The following is a 23,736-nucleotide window of genomic DNA, read 5'->3' on the forward strand; positions in this document are numbered from 1 at the left end:
CTAGAATCATCTGATCAAGGCGCGAACAGGGACCCAAAAAGGGCCTAAAATCATCCAATCATGGAGCAAGCAGAGGCCTAAAAAGGGCCTGCAGTCATCTGATCAAGGCACAAGTAGGGGCCTAAAAAGGCCTGCAATCATCTAATCAAAGCGCAAGCATGGGCCTAAAAAGGGCCTAAAATCATCTGAACAATGACATTTGGCCGTACTTATGATCAACATTCTCGGATCAAAATAGATCTGATAACGTTCACAAAGGCACAAGCACAGGCCAGAAAAGTCAGTTGGGGAGGATTTTAATAGCTCATGTTTTAGCATTTTCTTTAGATTAGACTGGAAGGGAAATGCACTATCCCAAAGACTTTTACCCGTTGAACGTGGATACTTTTCCCAATTACTTCTCTTTTGTAGTCGTCAATATATTTTGTATGGGCATGATGTTTGGTCAAAGAAAATGAGATATCCAAATCTTTACCTTTGGATTATTATAATTCCTTGTTCACACATCATATGGAAATGACGATTTGATAGATAACCTAGGGCAATGCACCTCAAATACCCGGCCCATCTGCCTATGTTACAAGGGTTTGGAGCCTGTGAGAAGAAAAAACAGAAAACAAGCTATTTGGCTGGTTTAATAAATCATTGTGTGCTTGAACAAAGATTTTTCAGGCAGATAGATGTTACAAAGGTACATCAAAATACCTGTTGCAATGTTGCATCATTTTTTTTCTAATATGAAAAAGACTCAAGTTTCCCCGAAATCCGAGACATTGATTCAAAAAAGCTACACACAACCGATCCTAAACATGGGTTGACCCTGGTAATTATTGGAAGGAACAATCACAATATCTGCTCAAAACAATGATATCCCAAGTTGTCAACCTTATAAAAAGAGGACTTTACCTTGAGGAAGTTCATTGCCCAGACTTGACTGATTTTTCTGGTAAGATGTTATCAGGAAGAATCAACTCCGGAGGGACTTCGCGAACAACGCCAATCATGGAATCGTATTCCTCATCTCGACGAGCAAACTTCTTGCGAAGTACCTTTTCGAACTCAATCTCGTCAAAGGTCTTTGCATTCTCAGCAGCATGTACCTGGGCTAAGTTGGAATAGTTCGTAGCTGATTGAGAGATAAAAGTTATCTCTTCATCTGTGAGCTTCCTCAGAAACTTTGCTGGATTTCCTCCCCATACCTGTATATATGGATGGATTTGGGATTCATCAATTTGCAAATCATGAGACCAGATTCAAGAACATCCAAAATCGAAGAGCAGTACTGTAACTTAACAGACATCTACAGAGTTGGGGATTTGCTAGGCAATTTCACGGAAGGTCATTTCACATGCTGATCAACCAGAACTCTGAGTCCGAACGGTGCTCTGAGTACTGAGTCCAAACTCGACTTTTTATAAATTTTAGAGAATTTTCATTTACCAGATTAACTTCAGGAAAAGAAATGATTTCCTAATGACTGGAATTTTCTAGCATAGGCATATACAATGGCAATCCCAAAGGAACAAAATTTTGGCCTCATTCATTTAAGATTATGTTAATCGATTGTGAGTGCCAAACCAATTATTGGAGTCAAAATTATATTTAAATTTGAGTCCGATAATCAGTTTAGCACTCACAATCGGTTTTCATAATCTTAAATGAACAGGGCATTAGAAAATTTTAAGTCCAGCTCAATACAATTGGAGATGATTTGTGAAAAGAGATGACAGACAAACCTCCCCACATGGAATCCTTGTATTCTGCCTAACAAGGGCCCCTGCAGCAACCATGGAATGCTTTTCCACAACCACTCCATCAAGCAGGGTCGCACCCATACCAACAAAAGCCTCATCCTCAACAGTGCATCCATGTATGACAGCACTATGACCTGCATAGTTCAAGCACTCTTATCCTATTACAAGATTTTCTAGAATAGCTCAATACATACAACAACTAGAGCTATTGCAATTTGCAGCCTGGATTCTTTCTGAAGAAATAAGTATAATAATAATAGAGAACCCAGTTCATTTAAAAAAATATAGAGAACTCAGTTCCCTATATTGAAGTTTCCAGTTTCAAGCATATGAATTTCTTCCAATTCATCACAAAAACTGAAAACATAAAAAAATATGCTTGAAAATGCCACTGGAGTATGATACTTAAGCTCTTGGAGGACACCCTGTCTGTCATCAGCAGAAAGAGCAATGGAATCCACGCCATTGAAGGATTCATTGATCACTGCAGTGCATGATGGATCAGTTTGGTAGGCATGCACAGTGAGAATGGAAATTAATAACTTACCAACAGTAACATTGTCTCCAATGATGGTAGGTAAGACCTTCCCACTTATATTAGACTTCGCGACATGCACAAGAGAGTTGTCTTGTATGTTAGTTCCAGATCCAACGCTGATGCTATTCACATCACCTGGACAGGAAAACACAATTGTCTGACGACAAATTAGTGCTGCATGATACAAATAGCAATATTTCACAAAATGATAGTTCAATAGAAGCAACCATCAATCTTATCACAAGTCCCTGTTTTCAGAACATGAACCATCTGGAGAACAATATACCAAAATGAAAAATATGGAAGAATGACAACTAAATTTCCTAGATGTTTGATGAGTGCATGTGTAAATTTTGGATCTCCTAAAAGGGATAGAAATTATATAAAGTGATGTTCAAACTTTCTAAATCAACTAAAATGGATCTCGATTTTGATTTTGAAAAAGACAAGGCAATGAACATTTTAGCTTATGAAAAAACAGCCGAGTTTATCATTGACTGCGTCAATTTTTTTGTGAAATCAGAACTTGAGATTAGACTAGTACTCGGAGCCTGGCCAACCGGCCAAATTCCAAGTAAATCTGCAAGTTCTTGAATGCTTACACAGATATGAAAACCAGAAAAGGAAAAGACAATTAATTTTTCCATGCAAGGGGAAGGAACAATAATTATGAGAAATTTGTTTTTGTCCGTGAGCCAGAAACCAGGAAGATGTGCTTGGGTCAAATTGCAAACAGAATCCTGCAAGTAGGTGGCAGTTATCAGTTACAACTACGCCTTAGAAAAGAAATCAAGAGTGATAACTATGTTTTCAATGACATGCACACTTGAGTTAATTTTTTGATAAGGCAGTCACTACAGTGAGACAAGTCATCTCCTGCAAGTTATTCAAAAAGACAAGACATCCTCCAAGAACATAACTGTGGTTGTTGCCGATCAAGTAATTGAAGAACTTACTGAATTGATTTAATTATGATTTTGGTCAAAAAAGTAACCCGGTTTTTATAGGAGAGAAGAAAAATCAATTTTCAAGTCATTGCAGTACTCAAAATTCTTGAAAAATAAAAATAAAAGACAAGGACATCATAAGTTTTTTCATTCAAATACCCAGTTCAGTTTCAAGACAAAGCAAACTCGGGTCTTCATTCAGTCTTAAGTTTCAAGTTGTTAAACCTTGCTCCTATAAGTGCACATTGCAATGTGTGGTTAACTTGCGCAGCTCCCCGGTTCCCACGACTCACCTTCCTGGAGCACTCTCCAAGCCAACGAGCTTTCCTTTCCTATCCTATCTTCAATTGGTAAAGTAGCCAACTTCAAAGGTCAACTTATTTGAGAGGGCATGAGAAGGACTAATAGGGGCTAGTACCATGGACGCCCTTATTAGTATAATAGCGTTGACCATCTTCATATACTGACAATTGGAGCCAGATCTGTTCAAGATTATCAGATCTCATGAATCATTTAAGCTATGGCCAAATCGTTGGATATTTCACCAACAAACGTATACACATAAGTGGATGCTTTGATAGGTGCCTAAGTAACCCAAGTGGAATTAAAAGCGTGTTGAGGAGTATTTTATTCAAGTGGTGGTTCTGGCATAGTTACCAGAAGCTTCCTAATTGGATGGAAAACCACCCGCTTTTTTAGAAGCTTGCGTCGGAAGCTAAGTTCTTCTTGCTCCCCAAATTAAGGTTTGATAATGCGAAGGAATTTTGTTTTCAAAAGAATGCATTTGAAACTTAAAAATGAAGCATCTTAAGTTTCAAATGAAACATATGATGATCAGATTTCTTCTCGAAGGTGCTTGATCGTGAAATCGTATTATGAATCGAACAATGGGCTATCAAAAGATAGGAATTATGAATCGAACAAGCTTCCTAATTGGATGGAAAACCACCCGCTTTTTTAGAAGCTTGCTTCGGAAGCTAAGTTCTTCTTGCTCCCCAAATTAAGGTTTGATAATGCGAAGGAATTTTGTTTTCAAAAGAATGCATTTGAAACTTAAAAATGAAGCATCTTAAGTTTCAAATGAAACATATGATGATCAGATTTCTTCTCGAAGGTGCTTGATCGTGAAATCGTATTATGAATCGAACAATGGGCTATCAAAAGATAGGAATTCTGGAGGATGCCACCCCTAGAAGGTCAATGCTTGGAGTGATTCAAGTAAAGACAAGGTGATGTTTTTTATGGGAGCACCAAAGCTATCCAGGCCTGGCGGGATTGGATGTGTGCTTTTTTTTATTTTAAAGATGACTGTATAAATGATGAAAATTACAAGCCAGGGACAAGCTGTCACCATCAAGTATTACATAAGAAGCATATGGCTATGGCATGGTTTTTAAAGCATTCTTCGGCTAAATCAGCATCAAAGACTCCAATGAAGAGGAATGGTATACTCTCATCTCCGGTCTCCATATAATCAAAGAGGAGCTCTCCAATTTCCTTATGGTTTGGGAGGCGACTCTTCCCAATGTCGGGGCCTTTGGGCATCGAATATGAATCGGGGCCATTGGGATCGGAGAATATTACGCTAGCTACAAATACTTAATTGGAGAGCTCATTCCATCCTTTAAGCACATTCCTAGGTGTGAACATCCGAAATTTTGATGCTCAAAATACCCCTACTTAAAATTTCGTGCCCCTTTGAAAGGGGAGGGTGTTTTTGTCTTTTGGAAATCCATTAGGGTTAGGACTTTTAATAGAAAACTATAAATAAATCCTTTAGGGTTCTGCAGAACATAACTCCAACCCTAATCGTTTCTGCAGCCATAGAAGAGAGAGAGAAGCAAATCGAAGGAGATGAAGATCGAGGCCAAGAAATCGGAGACGTGAATTGAGGTAAGAATTTAAAGCCACCTTTATAATTCGTAGGTGTAATTAAAGAAAACTAAAACAAGAAATCGAAGGATTGAAAAATAAGATTAAGATGTCGGGATGATATACGATAATCTAAGGGATGAATCAATAGGTCCCTAAGAGATTAAGAAGGTGTATAGAACCTAAGAATTGAGTTTTGGACTTGTACCCTAAAAGCTTTGATTAATTTTTAGCAATTAGATCTGAGGATTTTTTATCGTGAAATTAGATTAGATGGATTCCTCTCGTCGATACGAATCCAACAGATCCGACCACCTTCAAATCGGAGCTAAAACGAAAAAGTTATGGTCCGTTGAAGTTTTAGAAAAATCGGGGACGAATCTAGAATTATCGAGAAAAACCCAGTATGTGTAAGCGGGCATCCTAACACAGGAATCCGAGAGGGGTTTTTTTGAAAAATCTCAGAGGCGTCCAAAGGTCTGTTCGGGCATCCGAACGTAAGAATTTGTGAAAACTTTGGAAATTCATAACTTATCCGTTTCTTGTCCATTTTCGACGCTCTTGTACTATACGAGGACATGCCGGAAACGAGTTCTTTCTGTTAAAAATAATTTCAAGAAGTTTTGGAAACTTTAAAATAATAATAATTCTAAAAATAGTAAAAAGTACCATATGACTTGTATTAATAATGGAACTCATGGGAAATGCTCATAATATTGATTGTAGGTAACCAAGGTGTTCTGTGAAAAGGATTTCGAACTTCAATCAAGGTGAGTAATAAGGGATTATACTGATGGGTTACCCCAAACCCTTTTCGACAATATTCTCTTTGTTCACATACTTTATTGTTTGAAAACCAATTCAGATTATTGATTATTGCACCCTATTCAATATTGGAAACCATGAAATCTTATAGATTGAGATTGTACACCCATTATGACCCTTTTTGAACCACATGCTATTGAATACCTAACATTCTGAATATCGAATCGGTTTTTCTTGAGATGCTAGTTTATTTCTGGACCCTTAGCCAATGGGGGAATGCATAATACCTTTGGCACTTAGATACCACTGGCCAGTGTAATTACTATCATATAGTAGACAGATATCGAATCAATAAACATAGCACTATCGATGTCTCAAGAAACTCTGACCTATTGAATTTTGACACCCATATCGAATATTGAAATTGAATGATGCCTTATTTCTGAAATTGATGCCTATTGAACTACCAATCACTGTTATCATTTAATGCCTTACTGTCTTTTGATTGCTTTTGCTTTTGATGCCATATTTGTTAGTGTAGTTTCTTATTACATCACATCAGCGAGTTTAGCTCACCCTTATTTAACAATTTCATATCCCGATGCGTGATTCCAGCTTGACGTTGGAGCAGCAAGGAAGGACTATCTCAAGATTTCATTAATTGGTTTCTTAGGTTACTAGTGAGTATTAGAGAGCTTTAGACTCATTTACTTTATTTTCTTTAGCATGAGGATGAGAGAAATTGAATATAGATTGTAATAAATTTATTTATTTTGAGGTTGAATGGTTATTTGGATTTAATTTGTTGAGCATGGTTCTGTTTATTGCTAGCCTTGCATGCTTGTGAAGGCAACTTTATAGGTATGTGGCGTTGTCGCACCCCGAAGCCTTGTGATTGTAAATTAATATGTTTGTGAGTGGCTTGGGGCGTGACAAAAAAGTGGTATCAGAGCCTAGGCTTTAGGTCCTAGGTTAAATTGAATAAGATCATAAGAGTGAGATTGGGTAGTCAAGGAGCAACTTAGGAAGCGCTCGACGAATTTATGTGTATCGAGGACGCTTAAATTACGCATGAGTTTGTCGCGCGAGGAGGACCCTGTCACAGGCTTTGGTGCACTTGGGGACGCCTAAGAGGTAACGGATTTTGTGGCAGGATGAAGAAATAAGAAAACAGAGTAAAGCTCCATGGGAGGATTAGATTTGATTGAAATATAGTAAATATTTAATGTGTATACTATTACTGATCAGAGTTATTTATTGGATGATAGGATGGCAATTCAAAGTGCTAGAGGATTTCGAATTGGACTTGGGAACCGCAGATGGCGTGGAACCCGCGCTAGAGCCCTCTAGTGGATGGCGACACAGAATGGCAATGTGAATGAACCAATCCAGGAAGGACCTCAGATTAATCAGGCATCACTACCTCAACAGAATGAACAACAGAATGATCAACAACCACCAATAGTAAATCAGGATCAAGGAGTTCAGAATCCTCAACAAGGACAAAGAAATGAGCAGCTGGATCAGGGAGCTCAAAATTAGGCACCAGTAGTGAATAAAGCTGCAAACCATCAGGGAGCAAATTTGAATATTCAACAAGGAGAGATTCAGAATCTTATGCGCGTTGTGGTAGGATTGATATATCGTCAGGGGTAACAACAGCCCCCTCTTGTTCAACATCAGCACCTTGCAAACGATCGCCCTCATCAGACACAGGGGATCACTGAGTTCATGAGATTGGCACCCAGGATCTTTATGGGTACCACCAATGTGCAAGATGCTGAACTATGGCTTTCTGGAGTGGAGAAAGTTTTCAGAGCCATCAACTGTGTTAGGGATGTGGAGAAAATTCGATAGGCAGAGTATATGTTGGAGGGAAATGCCCTTCACTGGTGAGAAGGGATAGTACAGTTGAATGAAGATATAGAAGAGCCCTTTACTTGGGCAGACTTTCTGGATAGATATTTCCCTCACAGTACACTTTATCAGATGCAGAGGGTCTTCATTCAACTATCTCAGGGTGAGAGGATTGTGGAAGAATATGACATTGAGTATGACAGACTGTCAAGGTATGTTCCCGAGCTTGTCCCTACTGAAACCATTAAAATAAACAAGTTCGAACAAGGACTTGCCTTGTATATCTGGAAGGGCATCAGAGGACCCTGTTTTGAAGATTATAATGACTTGGTGGATCGGGCAAGACGGTTTGAGATGATAAGTAAGGAATCTAGAGAGAATTTCCTACAGAATAAGAAAAAGAGGGGAAGAGAAAATGGAAACCAAAACACCCAGAGCAGCGGGTTTGCACCCCAGAACCGAAATATGGGCGACTAAGTTGCACAGTCAGAGGCATGTGCAAGGATTAAGAATCAGGGAAATTTTGGTTTGGAGCACGTCGTGCTAATACAGAGATAAATCATAATGACAAACCGAAGTGTACCCCTGTGGTGAACCTTGGGGCTTGTTTTAGATGTGGTGAGAAAGGCCACAAAATTGCACAGTGTCCAATTCCGGCTGATGAGGCTCAGACAGTTCAGCGGCCTCGGACTACGAGAGCGCCGACGCAGCCAGTTCAGACCATCTAGAGCCGATATGTACCCGCACCTTCTACTGGGCAGCAAAAGACAGGTGGACAGCGAGCCCCAGCTCGTATGTTTACCCTTACAGAGCAGGATGCGCACGAGGCTGGCACTGTGATTGCAAGTATTTTACCTGTTTCTTCCTCTTTTGCTCATGTTTTATTTGATTCCGGTGCCACCCATTCCTTCATTTCAGCTAGATATGTTGACATTCATGATATTATTACTATGACTATGTAGTCCGAGTTGAGTGTTAGTACTCATGTGGGAGGAAGTATGATGTCAAATAAGATGTGTAGAATGTGCCCAATCATAATAGGATAAAGAGAGCTACTGGCTGAGTTGATAGTCTTGCCAATGCATGACTTTGATGTGATCTTAGGGATGGATTGGTTGTCCTCCCATTATGCTACTATAAAATGTCGTGAAAAGACTGTGGTCTTTCATATTCCTGTTGAGGAAATGTTTAGTTTTGAAGGGAGAGGTGCCAAACCTACTCCCAAATTTGTGTCTGCTATCCATTGGGTCACTTGTTAAGGCAAGGGTGCAAAGTTTATTTGGCGGCTGCGATTGAGACCTCAAGCGAGGATCCAAACATCGAAGATATACCCATAGTAAGAGAATTTTATGATGTCTTCCCTGAAGACCTTTCTGATCTACCTCCTGATAGAGAGCTAGAGTTTTCTATTGATTTGACACCTGGAACAGCCCCAATATCTAAAGCCCCTTACCGTATGGCCCCAACCAAAATGAAAGAATTAAAAGAACAATTAGAAGAGTTGCATGAAAAGAGTTTTATTCGACCTAGTGTATCTCCGTGGGGAGCTCCTGTCTTATTCGTGAAGAAGAAGGATGGGAGTATGAGACTCTGTATCGATTACAGCGAACTGAACCGAGTAACTGTTAAAAATAAGTACCCCTTACCCCGAATAGATGACCTGTTTGACCAGCTTCAGGGAGCTTGTGTGTTTTCCAAGATAGATTTGAGATCAGGGTATCACCAATTGAAAATAAAGTCAGATGAGGTACCTAAGACAACATTTCGTACTCGGTATGGGCACTACGAATTCCTCGTAATGCCATTTGGTTTGACAAACGCTCCAGCAGCATTCATGGATTTTATGAACCGAGTATTTAGACCCTTCTTGGATAAGTTCGTTGTAGTATTTATAGACAACATTTTGGTGTATTACAAAAGTCGGGAAGAACACGAGCAGCATTTAAGGCTAGTGTTGCAAGTGTTAAGGCAAGAGAAGTTGTTTGGCAGATTGAAGAAATGTGAATTTTGGTTAGACACTATATCATTTCTGGGCCACAATGTCGAAGGATGGCATTACAGTTGATCCAAAGAAGATAGAGGCAGTTGTAAAGTGGGAAAGGCCGAAAATGTAGCTGACATTAGAAATTTTCTGGGACTAGCATGATATTATAGAAGATTTGTAGAAGACTTTTCCTGCCTTGCTGCCCCTCAACCCGATTGACTCGAAAAGAAGTTCGCTTTTCGTGGACAAATGAATGTGAGAAGAGTTTCCAAGAGTTGAAACACCGACTAGTGACCGCACCTATTCTTACCCTACCAATCAGTGGCAAGGGATTTACTGTGTATAGTGATGCCTCTAAGAAGGGGTTGGGATGTGAATTAATGCAAGATGGTAAAGTTATTGCTTATGCCTCACGACAGCTTAGACCTTATGAAGAAAATTATCCCAACCATGATTTAGAATTGGCAGCGGTTGTTTTTGCGTTGAAAATTTGGAGGCATTACCTCTATGGTGAAACTTGTGAGATCTTTACAGACCATAAGAGTTCGAAGTATTTGTTCACTCAGAGGGAGTTGAATATGAAGCAGCGTAGATGGTTGGAACTTCTTAAAGACTGATTTGACCATTAGCTATCATCCTGGGAAAGCCAATGTTGTCGCAGATGCCTTAAGTAGAAAATCCTCTAGGAATGTGGCAACCCTTATGACTTCACAACCACACATACTGGAAGAATTGAGGCGATCGGAGATTGAAGTCTTTTGCTATGATAGGTTCGCACTCATTTCCACCTTCAAGTGCAACCTACATTACTGGAAAGAATTATAACTGCTCAAAGGGATGATCCTCAATTGCAGAAAATTAGAAATGGCTTGGGAATTGAAGCGGACTCAAAATTCCATATTCATGATGATGGCTCCCTTCGATTTGGTAGTCGAATTTGTGTACCCGACAATTCTGAATTGAAGATGGAAATCTTGAAAGAAGCTCAAAGTTCAGGTTATTCGATCCATCCAGGTGGTACCAAAATGTATCGAGACCTAAAAAGGAACTTTTGGTGGAACAACATGAAACGAGAAATAGCCACATGTGTCCCAGTGTGTGACTTGTCATCAAGTAAAAGGAGAACATCAGAAACTAGGAGGAACTTTGAAACCTTTGCTCATTCCGGAGTGGAAATGGGAATGGATTACCATGGACTTTGTGTCCGGACTTCCAAAGACACAAAGGGGCAATGATATTGTATGGGTAATTGTTGATAGACTGACCAAGTCAGCCCATTTTCTACCTATTAAGACCGGCACGACTCTTGATGAGTTAGCCAAATTGTATGTTGAAGAGATTGTGAAATTGCACAGGACACCAGTATCTATTGTGTCAGATCTAAACCTGGCAAAATGGGACCCGTACCTGCGGGTACACCCGGCCCGCAGGTACGGGTACCAATTTCATTACCCGCGAAAAAAATTACCCGTACCCAACCCGTATCCGTGACACGCGGGTGGGTCTGGGTTGGGCGTTGGTGCCCGCGGGTTACCCGCCATTCGGTTTTCAACTTTTTATTCTTAAGGCCTAAACACTAAACAGTAAAAAATAGACTATGTGGGTGGGCCAACAAAACAAGTCAAAGCAATCAGACTATGTGACTGGAATCTTTGGTTGTACCAAAGCAAACACTTGTTAAAGAAAAAGAAAAATTGAATGATGAATGGGCATATAAACATGTACTCATCATCCCATCCTTGATATTTGATCCAACAGCAGCTGACTTGTTAAGAAGCTGCTGTTGGATTAAATATCAAGGCTTGTACATCCATCGTACAACCTTTACGTGTTCATACACCCATTCATCATAAAATTTCTTTTGGTAAATATATATATATATATATATATATATATATATATATATATAATTTCTTCTTTAAATTTGTCGGGTTACCCACGGGTATACCCGTACCCACCCGGGTGGGTTCCGGGTTCATGAAAGGCTACCCGTACCCGCGCAGGTTACCTGTTTGCCAGGTCTAGTCAGATCGAGATAGCAGTTTCATATCTCAAGTTTGGGGAAGCCTACATAAGGTGATGGGGACATCATTAGACTTTAGCACGACATTCCACCCTCAGACAGATGGACAATCAGAAGGGACAATCCAAATATTAGAAGACATGCTACGAGCATGTGCTATTGACATGAAAGGTTCTTGGGATCTCCATTTACCCTTGGTGGAATTTTCGTATAACAACAGTCACCAATTCAGCATCCAAATGGCACCGTTTGAAACCTTGTATGGTAGAAAATGCAAAACACCTTGGGACGATGTGGGTGAAAGGAAAATTTTAGGTCATGAATTAGTTTCTGCAATCAGAAGAGAAGATTCGAACAATCCGAGAACACCTTGAAACCGCTCAGAGACGACAGAAGAGCTATGTCGATAACAGAAGAAGAGAGTTGGAATTTCAAGTTGGGGATAAAGTGTTTTTGAAAGTGTCACCTACAAAAGGGGTGATGCGATTCGGAATTCGAGGAAAGTTGAGTCCAAGATTTATTGGTTCTTATGAAACTTTTGATAAAGTGGGAACGGTGGCTTACAGACTGGCCTTGCCACCAACATTGTCGAATGTCACAATGTGTTTCATGTATCCATGCTGCGGAAATACGTGCCAGATCCAAATCACATTGTTGAGCTACCGACAATACATCTGCGAGAAGATGTGTCTTTTGAAGAACAACTTGTCTGAATAGTAGATCGCAAGGATCAGGTTCTCAGGCGACGTACAATTCCTTACGTCAAAGTACAATGGCAAAATCACTCGTAACGTGAGGCCACTTGGGAATTGGAGGAGAAAATGAAAGACAAATATCCATTTTTGTTTGACAACTCAAGTATGTTACAAATTAAATTTCGAGGATGAAATTTTGTAAGGGGGGTAGAATGTGAACATCCGAAATTTTGATGCCCAAAATACCCCTACTTAAAATTCCGTGCCCCTTTGAAAGGGGAGAGTGTTTTTGTCTTTTGGAAACCCTAATCGTTTAGGGTTAGAACTTTTAACAAAAACTATAAATACATCCTTTAGGGTTCTGCAGAACATAACTCCAACCCTAATCGTTTCTGCAGCGATAGAAGGGAGAGAAGCGAATCGAAGGAGACGAAGATCGAGGCCAAGAAATTGGAGACGCGAATCAAGGTAAGAATTTAAACCCACCTTTATAATTCGTAGGTGTAATTAAACAAAACTAAAACAAGAAATCGAAGGATTGAGGAATAAGATTAAGATGTTAGGATGATATACGATAATCTAAGGGATGAATCAATAGGTCCCTTGCTCCGTTTGGTTGCCGGGTTTTTTTTTTCCTGGGATTTATGTGGGTAAAGGTAGGAGACAAAAGAGGGGACAAGCATTAATTAGAGAAAGATATTATGATGAGTGGAGAGAGAAGGTAGAGAGAGAAAGAGAGACCACCATTTTCAAGACAAGATTTTGCTGATGTCACCAAGAAAAAGCTGATGTGACCACTAAATATTCTCCCACATAAATCCTAGGAAAAAAAAAACCTAGCAACCAAACGGAGATTAAGGTGTATAGAACCCTAAGAATTGAGTTTTGGACTTATACCCTAAAAGCTTTGATTAATTTTTTGTAATTAGATCTAAGGATTTTTAGCGTGAAATTGGATTAGATGGATTCCTCTCGTTGATACGAATCCAACGGATCCGACCACGCGCGAATCAGAGCTAAAACGAAAAAGTTATGGTCCGTTGAAGTTTTAGAAAAATCAGGGACGAATCTGGAATTATCGAGAAAAACCCCGTCTATGTAAGCAGGCGTCCGAAGATTTTGAAAGAGCGTCCGAACACAGGAACCCGAGAGGGGTTTTTTCTGAAAAATCTAAGAGGCGTCCGAAGGTCTGTTCGGGCGTCCAAACGCAGGAATTTGTGAAAACTTTGGAAATTCATAACGTATTCGTTTCTTGTCCGTTTTCGACGCTCTTGTACTCTACGGACATGCCGGAAACGAGTTCTTTCTGTTAAAAATAGTTTCAAGAAGTTTTGGAAACTTTAAAATAATAATAATTCTAAAAATAGTAAAAAGTACCATATGACTGGTATTAATAATGGAACTCATGGGAAATGCTCATAATATTGATTGTAGGTAACCAAGGTGTTCTGTGAAAAGGATTTCGAACTTCAATCAAGGTGAGTAATAAGGGATTATACTGATGGGTTACCCCAAACCCTTTTCAACAATATTCTCTTTGTTCACATACTTTATTGTTTGAAAACCAATTCAGATTATTGATTATTGCACCCTATTCAATATTGGAAACCATGAAATCTTATAGATTGAGATTGTACACCCATTATGACCCTTTTTGAACCACTTGCTATTGAATACCTAACATTCTGAATATCGAATCGGTTTTTCTTGAGATGCTAGTTTATTTCTGGACCCTTAGCCAATGGGGGAATGCATAATACCTTTGGCACTTAGATACCACTGGCCAGTGTAATTACTATCATATAGTAGACAGATATCGAATCAATAAACATAGCACTATCGATGTGTCAAGAAACTCTGACCTATTGAATTTTGACACCCATATCGAATATTGAAATTGAATGATGCCTTATTTCTGAAATTGATGCCTATTGAACTACCAATCATTGTTATCATTGAATGCCTTACTGTCTTTTGATTGCTTTTGTTTTTTATGCCACATCTGTTAGTGTAGTTTCTTATTACATCACATGAGTGTACTCGGGCCCGGAAGATCAGCTAAGGTCTATGTTCAGAGTTGCGGAGATAAGAGAAATGGATCATCGGAGCTTTTCAGATCCTTCAAGTGTTGAAGGCGTCAGGAAGTTGTTACGGGAACTAGCAAAACTAAAATCGGATGTGAATTATGGAGACTCTACCGCCAGAAAGCAGGATGTTCGTAACGTGAGGGGTCTTAGAAGAAATTGCTCAGGGGGAAGTGTTACGCGGTCGTCTGGTTTTTCATGCAGATAATATCATGGAATGTAAATGGTTTGGGGTCTTTAGAAAAAAAGGCCCAGGTTAAAGAAATAGTAAAAATTAATAAGCCGGTTTTAGTTTGCATCCAAGAAACAAAGATGGGGGCGGTTAACAGATCTATAGTCAAGAGTTTAGGCGGCAATGCGAATTGGGATTGCTTATCTCTGGATGTTGTTGGAGCTGCAGGAGGCATTTTAGTTATGCGGGATCAATCAAAATGAGAGATTCAAGAGTCTTGGGTAGGCCAGTTTTCCGTTTCAGTAGTTCTCAGAAAGGTGGGAGAAGCGGTTATGGTTACTTTCTCAAGAATTTATGGTCCTACAGATAGGATGGAGAAGCGTCAGCTGTGGGAGGAACTTACTATGATTAGAAGTAAATGGGTTAATCCTTGGTGTTTGGGGGGAGATTTTAATGAAATCAGAAGTGTAGAAGAAAGGCTGGGGTGTAGAAGAACTACTCAGAATATGATTGATTTCTCAGATTTCATTGCTGAGAATGAATTGATTGATATTCCGTTGAAGGGGGCTAAATTCTCTTAGTCCAGAAATTACAGTAAAAATCGATTAGATCGTTTTTTGTTTTGCCATGGTTGGATTTCCCTTTTCCCGGAAGTGTGTCAGAAGGCGCTCGTTCATTCAGTTTCTGATCTTTGCCCGCTTTTGTTGGATCCAAGATTGGATTCGTGGGGGCCCTCCCCTTTCAGATTCAATTTAGCGTGCTTAGAAATCTTGAAAGTGGACGAGATGATGGGGGGATGGTGGGCATCATACAAGGTTGAAGGGGCGGCGGATTTTATTATAGCGGAGAAACTCAGATTTGTAAAAAAGAGGCTCAAAGAGTGGAATTCCCACAGGTTAGGGGCAATCTATGAGAGAAAATTATGGTTACAAAATCGAATTAGGGACATTTCTATGGCTGACGAGGAAAGGTTAGCTTCAGAAGATGATTTGCATGATCTGGGAAAAGTCAAGGAGGAACACAAAGTTCTTCTCCTACAGGAAGAAATATCTTGGAGGCAGAAGTCCAGAGTAAATTGGCTAAAAGAAGGTGATAAAAACACTGTTTACTTTCATAGCATGGCAAGTGCCAGAAGGCGGAACAATAGAATCGAGGCATTGAAGGTTAAGGGATCTTTATCTTGTAGCAAAGATGTGATTACCAAGGAAATTGTGGACTACTACAGATCGTTATATTCTTCGGAAAATATAGTCAGGCTTAGGCTAGACGAGGTGGTTTTTAAATCTCTTGATGAGAATTATAATTCGGTGTTGGAAAGGCCATTCTCGGAGGAGGAGGTGGAGAAAGGGGTTTTCTCGATGAATCGTGACAAAGCTCCAGGGCCGGATGGTTTCTGCCTTGCATTCTTCCAGATTTGTTGGGAGAGTGTGAAGGATGACATACTGTCATTTTTTACAGAATTTTATGATGGCATGGAGTTGGACAGAGGAACTGGCGCCATCTTTATTGCTCTTGTGCCAAAAGTTAAAGGTGAGGTGAAAGTCTCTGATTTCAGGCCTATTAGTCTGGTGGGTTGTATTTATAAGGTTTTGTCAAAAGTATTGGCGGATCAAATAAAGATGGTCCTTCCTTTTATCATCTCCGAGAATCAGTGTGCATTTGTGAGCCAGAGACAAATCTTGGATTGCTCGATGGTGGCAAATGAAATGGTGGATTGGATGGGAAAATCAGGTGAGGAAGGTGTTATTTGTAAGCTGGACATGGAAAAAGCGTATGACAGAGTGGATTGGCACTGTTTAGATTATTTTCTTGAAAGGATGGGTTTCGGTGTGAAGTGGCGGGGTTGGATCAGAAGTTGTTTATCTTCGGCCTGGTTCTCCATTCTTATTAATGGCTCTCCAAAAGGTTTTTTCAAATCCTCGCGAGGCTTGCGCCAAGGGGATCCTTTATCTCCCTTTCTATTTGTGATAGTAGCTGAAGCTTTGAGCGTGCTGATGTTGAAAGGAAGATCGGAGGGTCTGATCTCAGGGGTTAAATGCAGCCAGAATGGGATCAAGGTGTCGCATTTACAATTTGCGGACGATACTTTACTTTTTAGTTCCCCCCAGGCCTCAAAGATTCTCAACCTCAAGGCGATTCTCCGATGTTATGAAATAGTTACAGGACTCAGATCAAACTTCTCAAAATCCAGATTGTATGCTATGAATATCGATGAGGCAGAAGCCTCTAGACTAGCCAATATTATGGGTTGTCCATTGGAAAGTCTGCCTTCTTCCTATTTGGGATTGCCTTTGGGGATGGGTCGTCCTCTCAAAAGTGCATGGGATCCCATTGTGGAAAGAATCGAAAGAAGACTTGATACATGGAAGAGGAATTTGGTCTCCAAAGGAGGAAGATTAACCTTGATTAAGGCAGTTTTGTCCAATATTCCCATTTACCAGTTATCTTTATTTAAATGTCCTGTGTATGTAGCTAAACGCATTGAACAGATTCAGAGAAGATTTTTGTGGGGGGGATCGGAGAAGAAGAGGTATTTGGCTTTAGTTAGTTGGGAAAATATTTGCAAGCCAGTCCAAGGAGGAGGCCTCGGCATTAGAAGGATAAAACAGGTTAATCAAGCCTTAATGGGAAAATGGCTGTGGAGGTTCGGGGAGGAGAAATCGAGACTCTGGGCTTAAGTGATATCAGGGAAATATGGTGTTGCTCCAGGTAACTGAATTTCTTTAAATAGCTTGTGCAAACCTGGAGTGACAATTTGGAGGGATATTCTCTGTCTAAATTCCAGTTTTGATCGAGGTGTTAGATACAGAATGTATTCTGGAGACATGATTTCCTTTTGGTCCATGCGATGGTGCTCTAGCTCCCCCTTGAAAGATTTATTCCCTGATCTATTTTTAGTTGCTGAGGATAAGTCAGCGTTAGTGAATGATTGTTATGAGAGAATAACTGGTAAAGTTATATGGAAACCTCTTTTTAGGAGGAATTTCTTTGATAGAGAAATGCCTTCGGTGCTCAATTTCTTTCAGGTCCTTGAACAGAATTACATCAGCTTATCAGGGGTGGATAAACGGCTTTGGGTTTTAGATTCTTCCGGCTGCTTTTCAGTCAAGTCTTTTTATAAAAGCCTAATTCCTTATGACGAAAATCCATTGGCAGCAAGGGTGTGGAAAATAAAGGCACCTCTAAGAGTTTGTTTCTTTGGCTCGTCAGCGATAGGCAATAGGATCCAAACGGTGGACTTTCTGAGAAAGAGGAATATGCTGATTATCGATCATTGTGCTTTGTGTATTGAATCAGGGGAGTCGGTAGATCACATCTTCATCCACTGCAAAGTAGCTCGTGAGGTATGGGGAAGGATGCTAGAAACGTTTAGAATGAACTAGGTTTTTCCTTCCTCTCTTAAAGAATTATTCGAAGGTTGGCCATGTAATCCATGGAGGAAAAAAGGAAAAACTCTATTGTGGCTCTCATTGATGGCCATAATGTGGGTTCTGTGGATTGAAAGGAATAATAGAGTATTCGAAGGTAAAGCTAAATCTTCTTATTTTTTATTCATCAAGGCCATCTCGTTAACTATCTCTTGGGCTCGGGTTCTTCCGCTTTTCCAATTTATTTCGGCCTTCGATCTGTGGGAGGGATGGAGAGTAGTATGCAATAGTAAGGAGAATATTATTGTTACGACTCAGGTCTGGCGCCCTCCCCCTAAGGGGCTAGTCAAGTTAAACTTCGATGGCTCCAGTTTAGGTAATCCTGGCCCTGCTGGGATCGGTGGTGTCCAGAGAGACTGCGCCGGAGAGGTCGTTAAGGCTTTCTCTGGTCCAATCGGCACAGCAGATTCGAGTGAAACAGAGGTAAGAGCAGTTCACCAAGGCATTCTGAGCATGGAAAGGGATCGGTTAGGCAGTTGTATTGTAGAGGGAGATTCGCTTAACGTTATAAGATGGCTCAGGGGCTCTTTGATTCCTCCGTGGAGATTTCTTCATTTCTTTGATGAGACAAAAGATCTTTCAGAAGGGCCTTCGATTTTATAATAGCATGTGAGAAGATCTGCTAACACAATGGCAGATAAGTTGGCAAAAGATGGAGTTTCTAAGCAAGTTTTAGAGCTTTTTGACTTTCTTCCGCCCTAATTGCATATGGCGGGGTTGTAATTCTCTTTCTTGGATTGTATGTGTGTCTTAGTACTGAAAGGGGGACCTTCTCAGTCTTCTTTTAATGAATTCTGTTACCATTCAAAAAAAAAAAAAAAAATGAGCGCGTTTAGCCCACCCTTATTTAACAATTTCAGATCCCGAGGCGTGATCCAACTTGACGTTGGAGCAGCAAGGGAGGATTATCTGAAGATTTCATTAATTGCTTTCTTAGGTTACTAGTGAGTATTAGAGAGCTTTAGACTCATTTACTTTATTTTCTTTAGCATGGGGATGAGAGAAATTGAATATGGATTGTAATGGATTTATTTATTTTGAAGTTGAATGGTTATTTGGATTTAATTTGTTGAGCAAGGTTCTGTTTATTGCTAGTCTTGCATGCTTGTGAAGGCAACTTTACAAGTATGTGGCGTTGTCGCACCCCGAAGCCTTGTGATTGTAAATTAATATGTTTGTGAGTGGCTTGGGGCGTGACACTAGGTGTGATAATGAGATAGCGAAAAGGCTTGTTGTAGAGGTAATTGAGAGAGAATCCTTATGGATTCGAGGTACACTGCCTCTTGATCATCTAGTACTTTCGTTTCTTTCTGTGGATGGTTTTGTTGTAAAGGCTGCCTCATCTCTCTCTTTTTGTATCTTTCCTTTTTTTAATATGTTCTCTTAACTCTAAAAGAAAAAGGTAACCATAGGGGTTACATTGACTGGTTGTAGACTGCCTGATGTTTAATGTTTGAAATTTCTTCAAGAATTGAGCAATATGCTTCAGCACATATCTCTCACTCAGTTCAGCAATCAAACATCTCTCAAACTAACAAACATCATCTAAGCAAGGTTTTAAATGTTGGTTTCAGTATATGCATGTCAATCACCATGAAAATGGAAACATGTCAGTTTCGGCCATAGATTTCGGTGGAAATCCTATAAAATCAAGAAAGTCCATGGAAATGTACGTAAATGGTGAAAATTTAATATGAAACTCCATAAATTCTAGAATAAGCACAAATACACACTTAGAAACCATCACGTAAGCAAGACAACAATCCATAATAGTTTAACAAAATCAAACACCTAATGATGCGGATGTATGAAGCAGTAAGATCCATTTTAAACTTAAAATGCACATAACCACATACATATGATTCAAATAAATGCAAAATGTAGGGAAAAATAACTCTATTCATTAATTAATTTCAAAATTAAAGTAAAATATAATGAATGAGTACAGTACAATGAGGGATTTGCTACGGAATTTTGCGGAATGGCATTTCACGGATGACTTTTGCATGAGAGAACAGCCTAAAGGGAAGTCATTCGAAGCAAGTATGAAGAACTAAGGGACGAGTGGGAGATAAGCAAATTTGATAAAGGTCGAGGCTCGGGAGCATGGAAATCCATTGTTCCACTCTACGGTGAATTGCCTATGAAAACCTCCAATACTCTCCGGAATCTTGCCAGAGTGGTGATTTCTCAACATATCGAGGTTCTTGAGAGCAACGAGCTTTCTGATAGATGCAAGAATCTCTCCGACAAGGTTCGTGGCTGAAAGCCAAAGATGCTCGAGCTTCGCTAGGTTACTGATATCAGACGGCAGACGACCAGCGGCAAACAGATTATAAGCAAGATTAAAGCGTCTCAGCTTCTTCAGGTTCGTCAAGAACGCTGGAATCGTGCCATTCAGGAGGTTCGCAAGTTTTTTTTTTTTTTTGAAAATTAACAAAGAATTTATTAAATAAGAATGGGGACAAGAGGTCCCAGTACAACCTCTCCATTTTATCCCAAGGTTCGCAAGTATATGTATATTTAAAAATATACTATAATTTAAATATATGTTCATTCAGTATTATAAAAAGGAGAAAACACTCTCTTTTAAGAAAAAAATAATCACTCAAATAGGAAGAGTACTCTTAAATAAAATAAATAAGTGTAGGAAGTGTATGAGAAACATGTGGGAAGCGAAAAGAACTTAGCATCCAAAGCAAGCTTCCCATCTAACAATGAAGTTTCTAGTAACTATGGATCAGTTTCAGTTGCAGTTTCGATCGGCACATAAACAGAAACATTTCGGCTTCGGTGGGAATCTTGTAAAATCATGGAAATGTATGGAAGCATATGCAAATGATGAAATTTTAGGATGAAACTTTGGGAAATGCTAGAATAAGCACAAATAGATACATAGAAACCATCATATACACAAGAAAGTCATTCATAATGGCTTAATCACATCAAACACCTAGTGACATGCAGTGTCACACATGTCCGGAACAGTAAAGTCAATAAAGGCGTGCAATGTCATAAAGTCTAAAAAAGTACAATGACAAGTCTCCCCTCCAAGGGCCCCAAATCTATGTCAATACCATAATAGAGTTACGAGGAAAAATGTGTTTCTTTGATTTGCAGTGTTTTTTCAATTTACAGCAGATTATGGCAGGATTTATTTTGGTTTTGAGAAGAAAAAACTTTATAAGATGCAAATCATAACATCTTTCCATTTTTTGTCGTTCTGACCATTTCTTTCAAATTTCGGAAATTTCGGTCGAAATTTCAAAATTTCCAAGGAAATAATGACATGGAAGAAATTCATTAAGATTTTGTTTCAGTGGGGATGGAAACGGAAACATTTCGGTCGTTTCAGAAAAATTTCACCTACACTTGTAAACCTACCTCTACCAATTATCCTTAAGCCACCACTTACCTATTCAGCCATAGTAAAGAGTCCTATTTCACAGTCTGAACAGTCCCATGAATAGTCTCACTCGACTATTCCATCATACAACCCTCACAGTCTACCAAAACAGTCCCAACTATCCACCATATTACATGTTCCTTATCTCCCACAACCCTATTCCCTATTCTCTTGCCATATATTTATCCATATTGATCAAACCCACAACGTAGAACCTTTATTTCCCTCAACTATGATAAAATCAGCATACTTAAGTTGCCTTCCCTAACATGTCCTACATCACAGCCTTCTCTGTCAGCTGAAATGCTTGTGTTGACCCGTGCCCAACTAGATGAAAAAAAAAAAAAGATAATGTTTGGGTATGATAGAATATATGAATTTTTCAAATTGGCAAAATATCTCATTGTTTGGAAGTTATGATTTTGACCCAACCAAAAAAGACCGAAAATGACGTATTTTTTACTAAAACTAGGAAGTTGATATTTTTATTCTTTTATAATTGGGTCTTGAGACTATTTTCATTGAGTCCAAATGGAGGTATTCCCTTATTTACATGTAAATACCTAATCCCCTGTATTTCTGTAAATAACATAGTTTCCCAAGGTATTTCAGTAAAATAAATGACCGACTTGTAGTTTCCCAAGGTATTTCGGTAAAATAAATGACCAAATTGTGCCCGACTTAAAAACCCCCGTCTCACGAAAGAAAACACATCTTCATCAGAGAGCGTAAACAGGGAATAAGAGAAGGAAAATCTTAAATTTTGATGGTAACTGTCTTTATGATTGATTTGTTCTCTTCATGGTTTTAAATTTTCCCAAAATTTCCCCAAACGACCGAAATGTTTCCATTTCCATCCCCATCAAAACGAAATCTACATGAACTCCTTCCACGTCATTCTGTCCCTGAAATTTTGACTGAAATTCTCGAAATTCCCAAAACTTGACAGAAATGGCCGGAATGACAAAAAATGGAAAGATGTTGTGATTTGCATTTCCTTTCATTTCATTAATGTAGAGAATGATATTTGGTAGGCAACATCATTGAACTGCACAGTAAAATAACTGTATCTTATGCATGGAATGTCATATAGGCATGGGATGGGACAAATAATAGCTTTTAACGCTATGTGGTATTGACATAGAGTTGGGTCCTTAGAGGAGAGACTGGTCATTATACTTTCTTATACTTCATGATAATGAACTTCTTTATTGACTTTATTGTTCCAGACATGAGTGACAACACATGTTACTAGGTGTTCGATGTGATTAAGCCATTGTGGATGGCTTTCTTGCTTATGTGATGATTTCTAAGTATGTATTTGTGCTTATTCTAGCATTTTCCAAAGTTTCATCCTAAACTATCATCATTTGCATGTTTCCATGCATTTCCATAATTTTACAAGATTTCACTGAAATTTCCACAAAAGCCAAAATGTTTCCGTTTCCGTGCCGACCGATCCACAACGACCGAAACTAAAACCGAAATTTAAAACTTTGATTCTCTTTCCATCAATTTGAAAAGAAAATTTTAGGATGTTGACTGCAAGCAACTATTTCTGTGATCTTCCTGTCCTAATTCCTTGCAATTTCAGTTCTTTTGTTCATTTTTTATCTATCATTGTTTCGGGAAATTAGAAAGAGAAATCTTACGAATTTGACTGCATGCAACTGTTTCTATGGTTTATGTGTTCTAATTCATCCACCTATTATTGTTTCTTGGGGAAATTTGAAAGAGAAATCTAAGGATTTTGATTGTATGTAACTGTTTTTATAGTTGTTATGTTCTAATTCCTTACAATCCTAGGGTTATCTATATGTAGTTATGTCAAGTTATGTGCATTGATCAAGGCTTTTGATTTTTATAGGAGTATGTACATAATTGAACCTCTAGCTAGGCAATTTGGCCTCATAATCAATAAGGAAATGTCAACCTATGATATATCTAGTCCCATCTGATCAATGAGGATATCTGAATCTATAGTCCTATTTGGCCTCATCTGCAGTGAAGATTATGTAAAGCCATCTATATATTGATGTGGTGTTATTTGAACCTTAGCCAGTTGGTATATTGGGCCCCATCTGATCAATAAGGATGTGAATTTCTGAAAGATAAGTGCATTTTCAAAAAGCTTTGTGAGTACTTTTTGAATTATACGTGTTTCATTTTAGAAATAACCTAACTTCGGTAATTCATTGTAAGAACGGTCAC

General features: G+C 39.1%; 1 protein-coding gene across 1 annotated transcript in view; it reads right to left on the reverse strand.

Moving 5' to 3' along the window:
* Positions 1 to 612: 612 nt before the first annotated feature.
* GAMMA CA1 (gamma carbonic anhydrase 1) overlaps positions 613 to 23,736 on the reverse strand; it is a 36,929-nt gene continuing 13,805 nt past the window's right edge. The window contains exons 3-5 of the mRNA XM_077377602.1: positions 2,302 to 2,427; positions 1,737 to 1,888; positions 613 to 1,199 (exon numbers count right to left, since the gene is read on the reverse strand). Of these exons, the coding sequence (XP_077233717.1) occupies positions 918 to 1,199; positions 1,737 to 1,888; positions 2,302 to 2,427 (560 nt within the window). The 3' untranslated portion in view covers positions 613 to 917. The remainder of the gene's footprint in view (positions 1,200 to 1,736; positions 1,889 to 2,301; positions 2,428 to 23,736) is intronic.

The sequence above is a fragment of the Tasmannia lanceolata genome, unplaced genomic scaffold (genome assembly GCF_043159265.1).
Source record: "Tasmannia lanceolata isolate RefF3 unplaced genomic scaffold, GAP_Taslan_0.1 ptg000004l, whole genome shotgun sequence".
Lineage (NCBI taxonomy): Eukaryota > Viridiplantae > Streptophyta > Magnoliopsida > Canellales > Winteraceae > Tasmannia > Tasmannia lanceolata.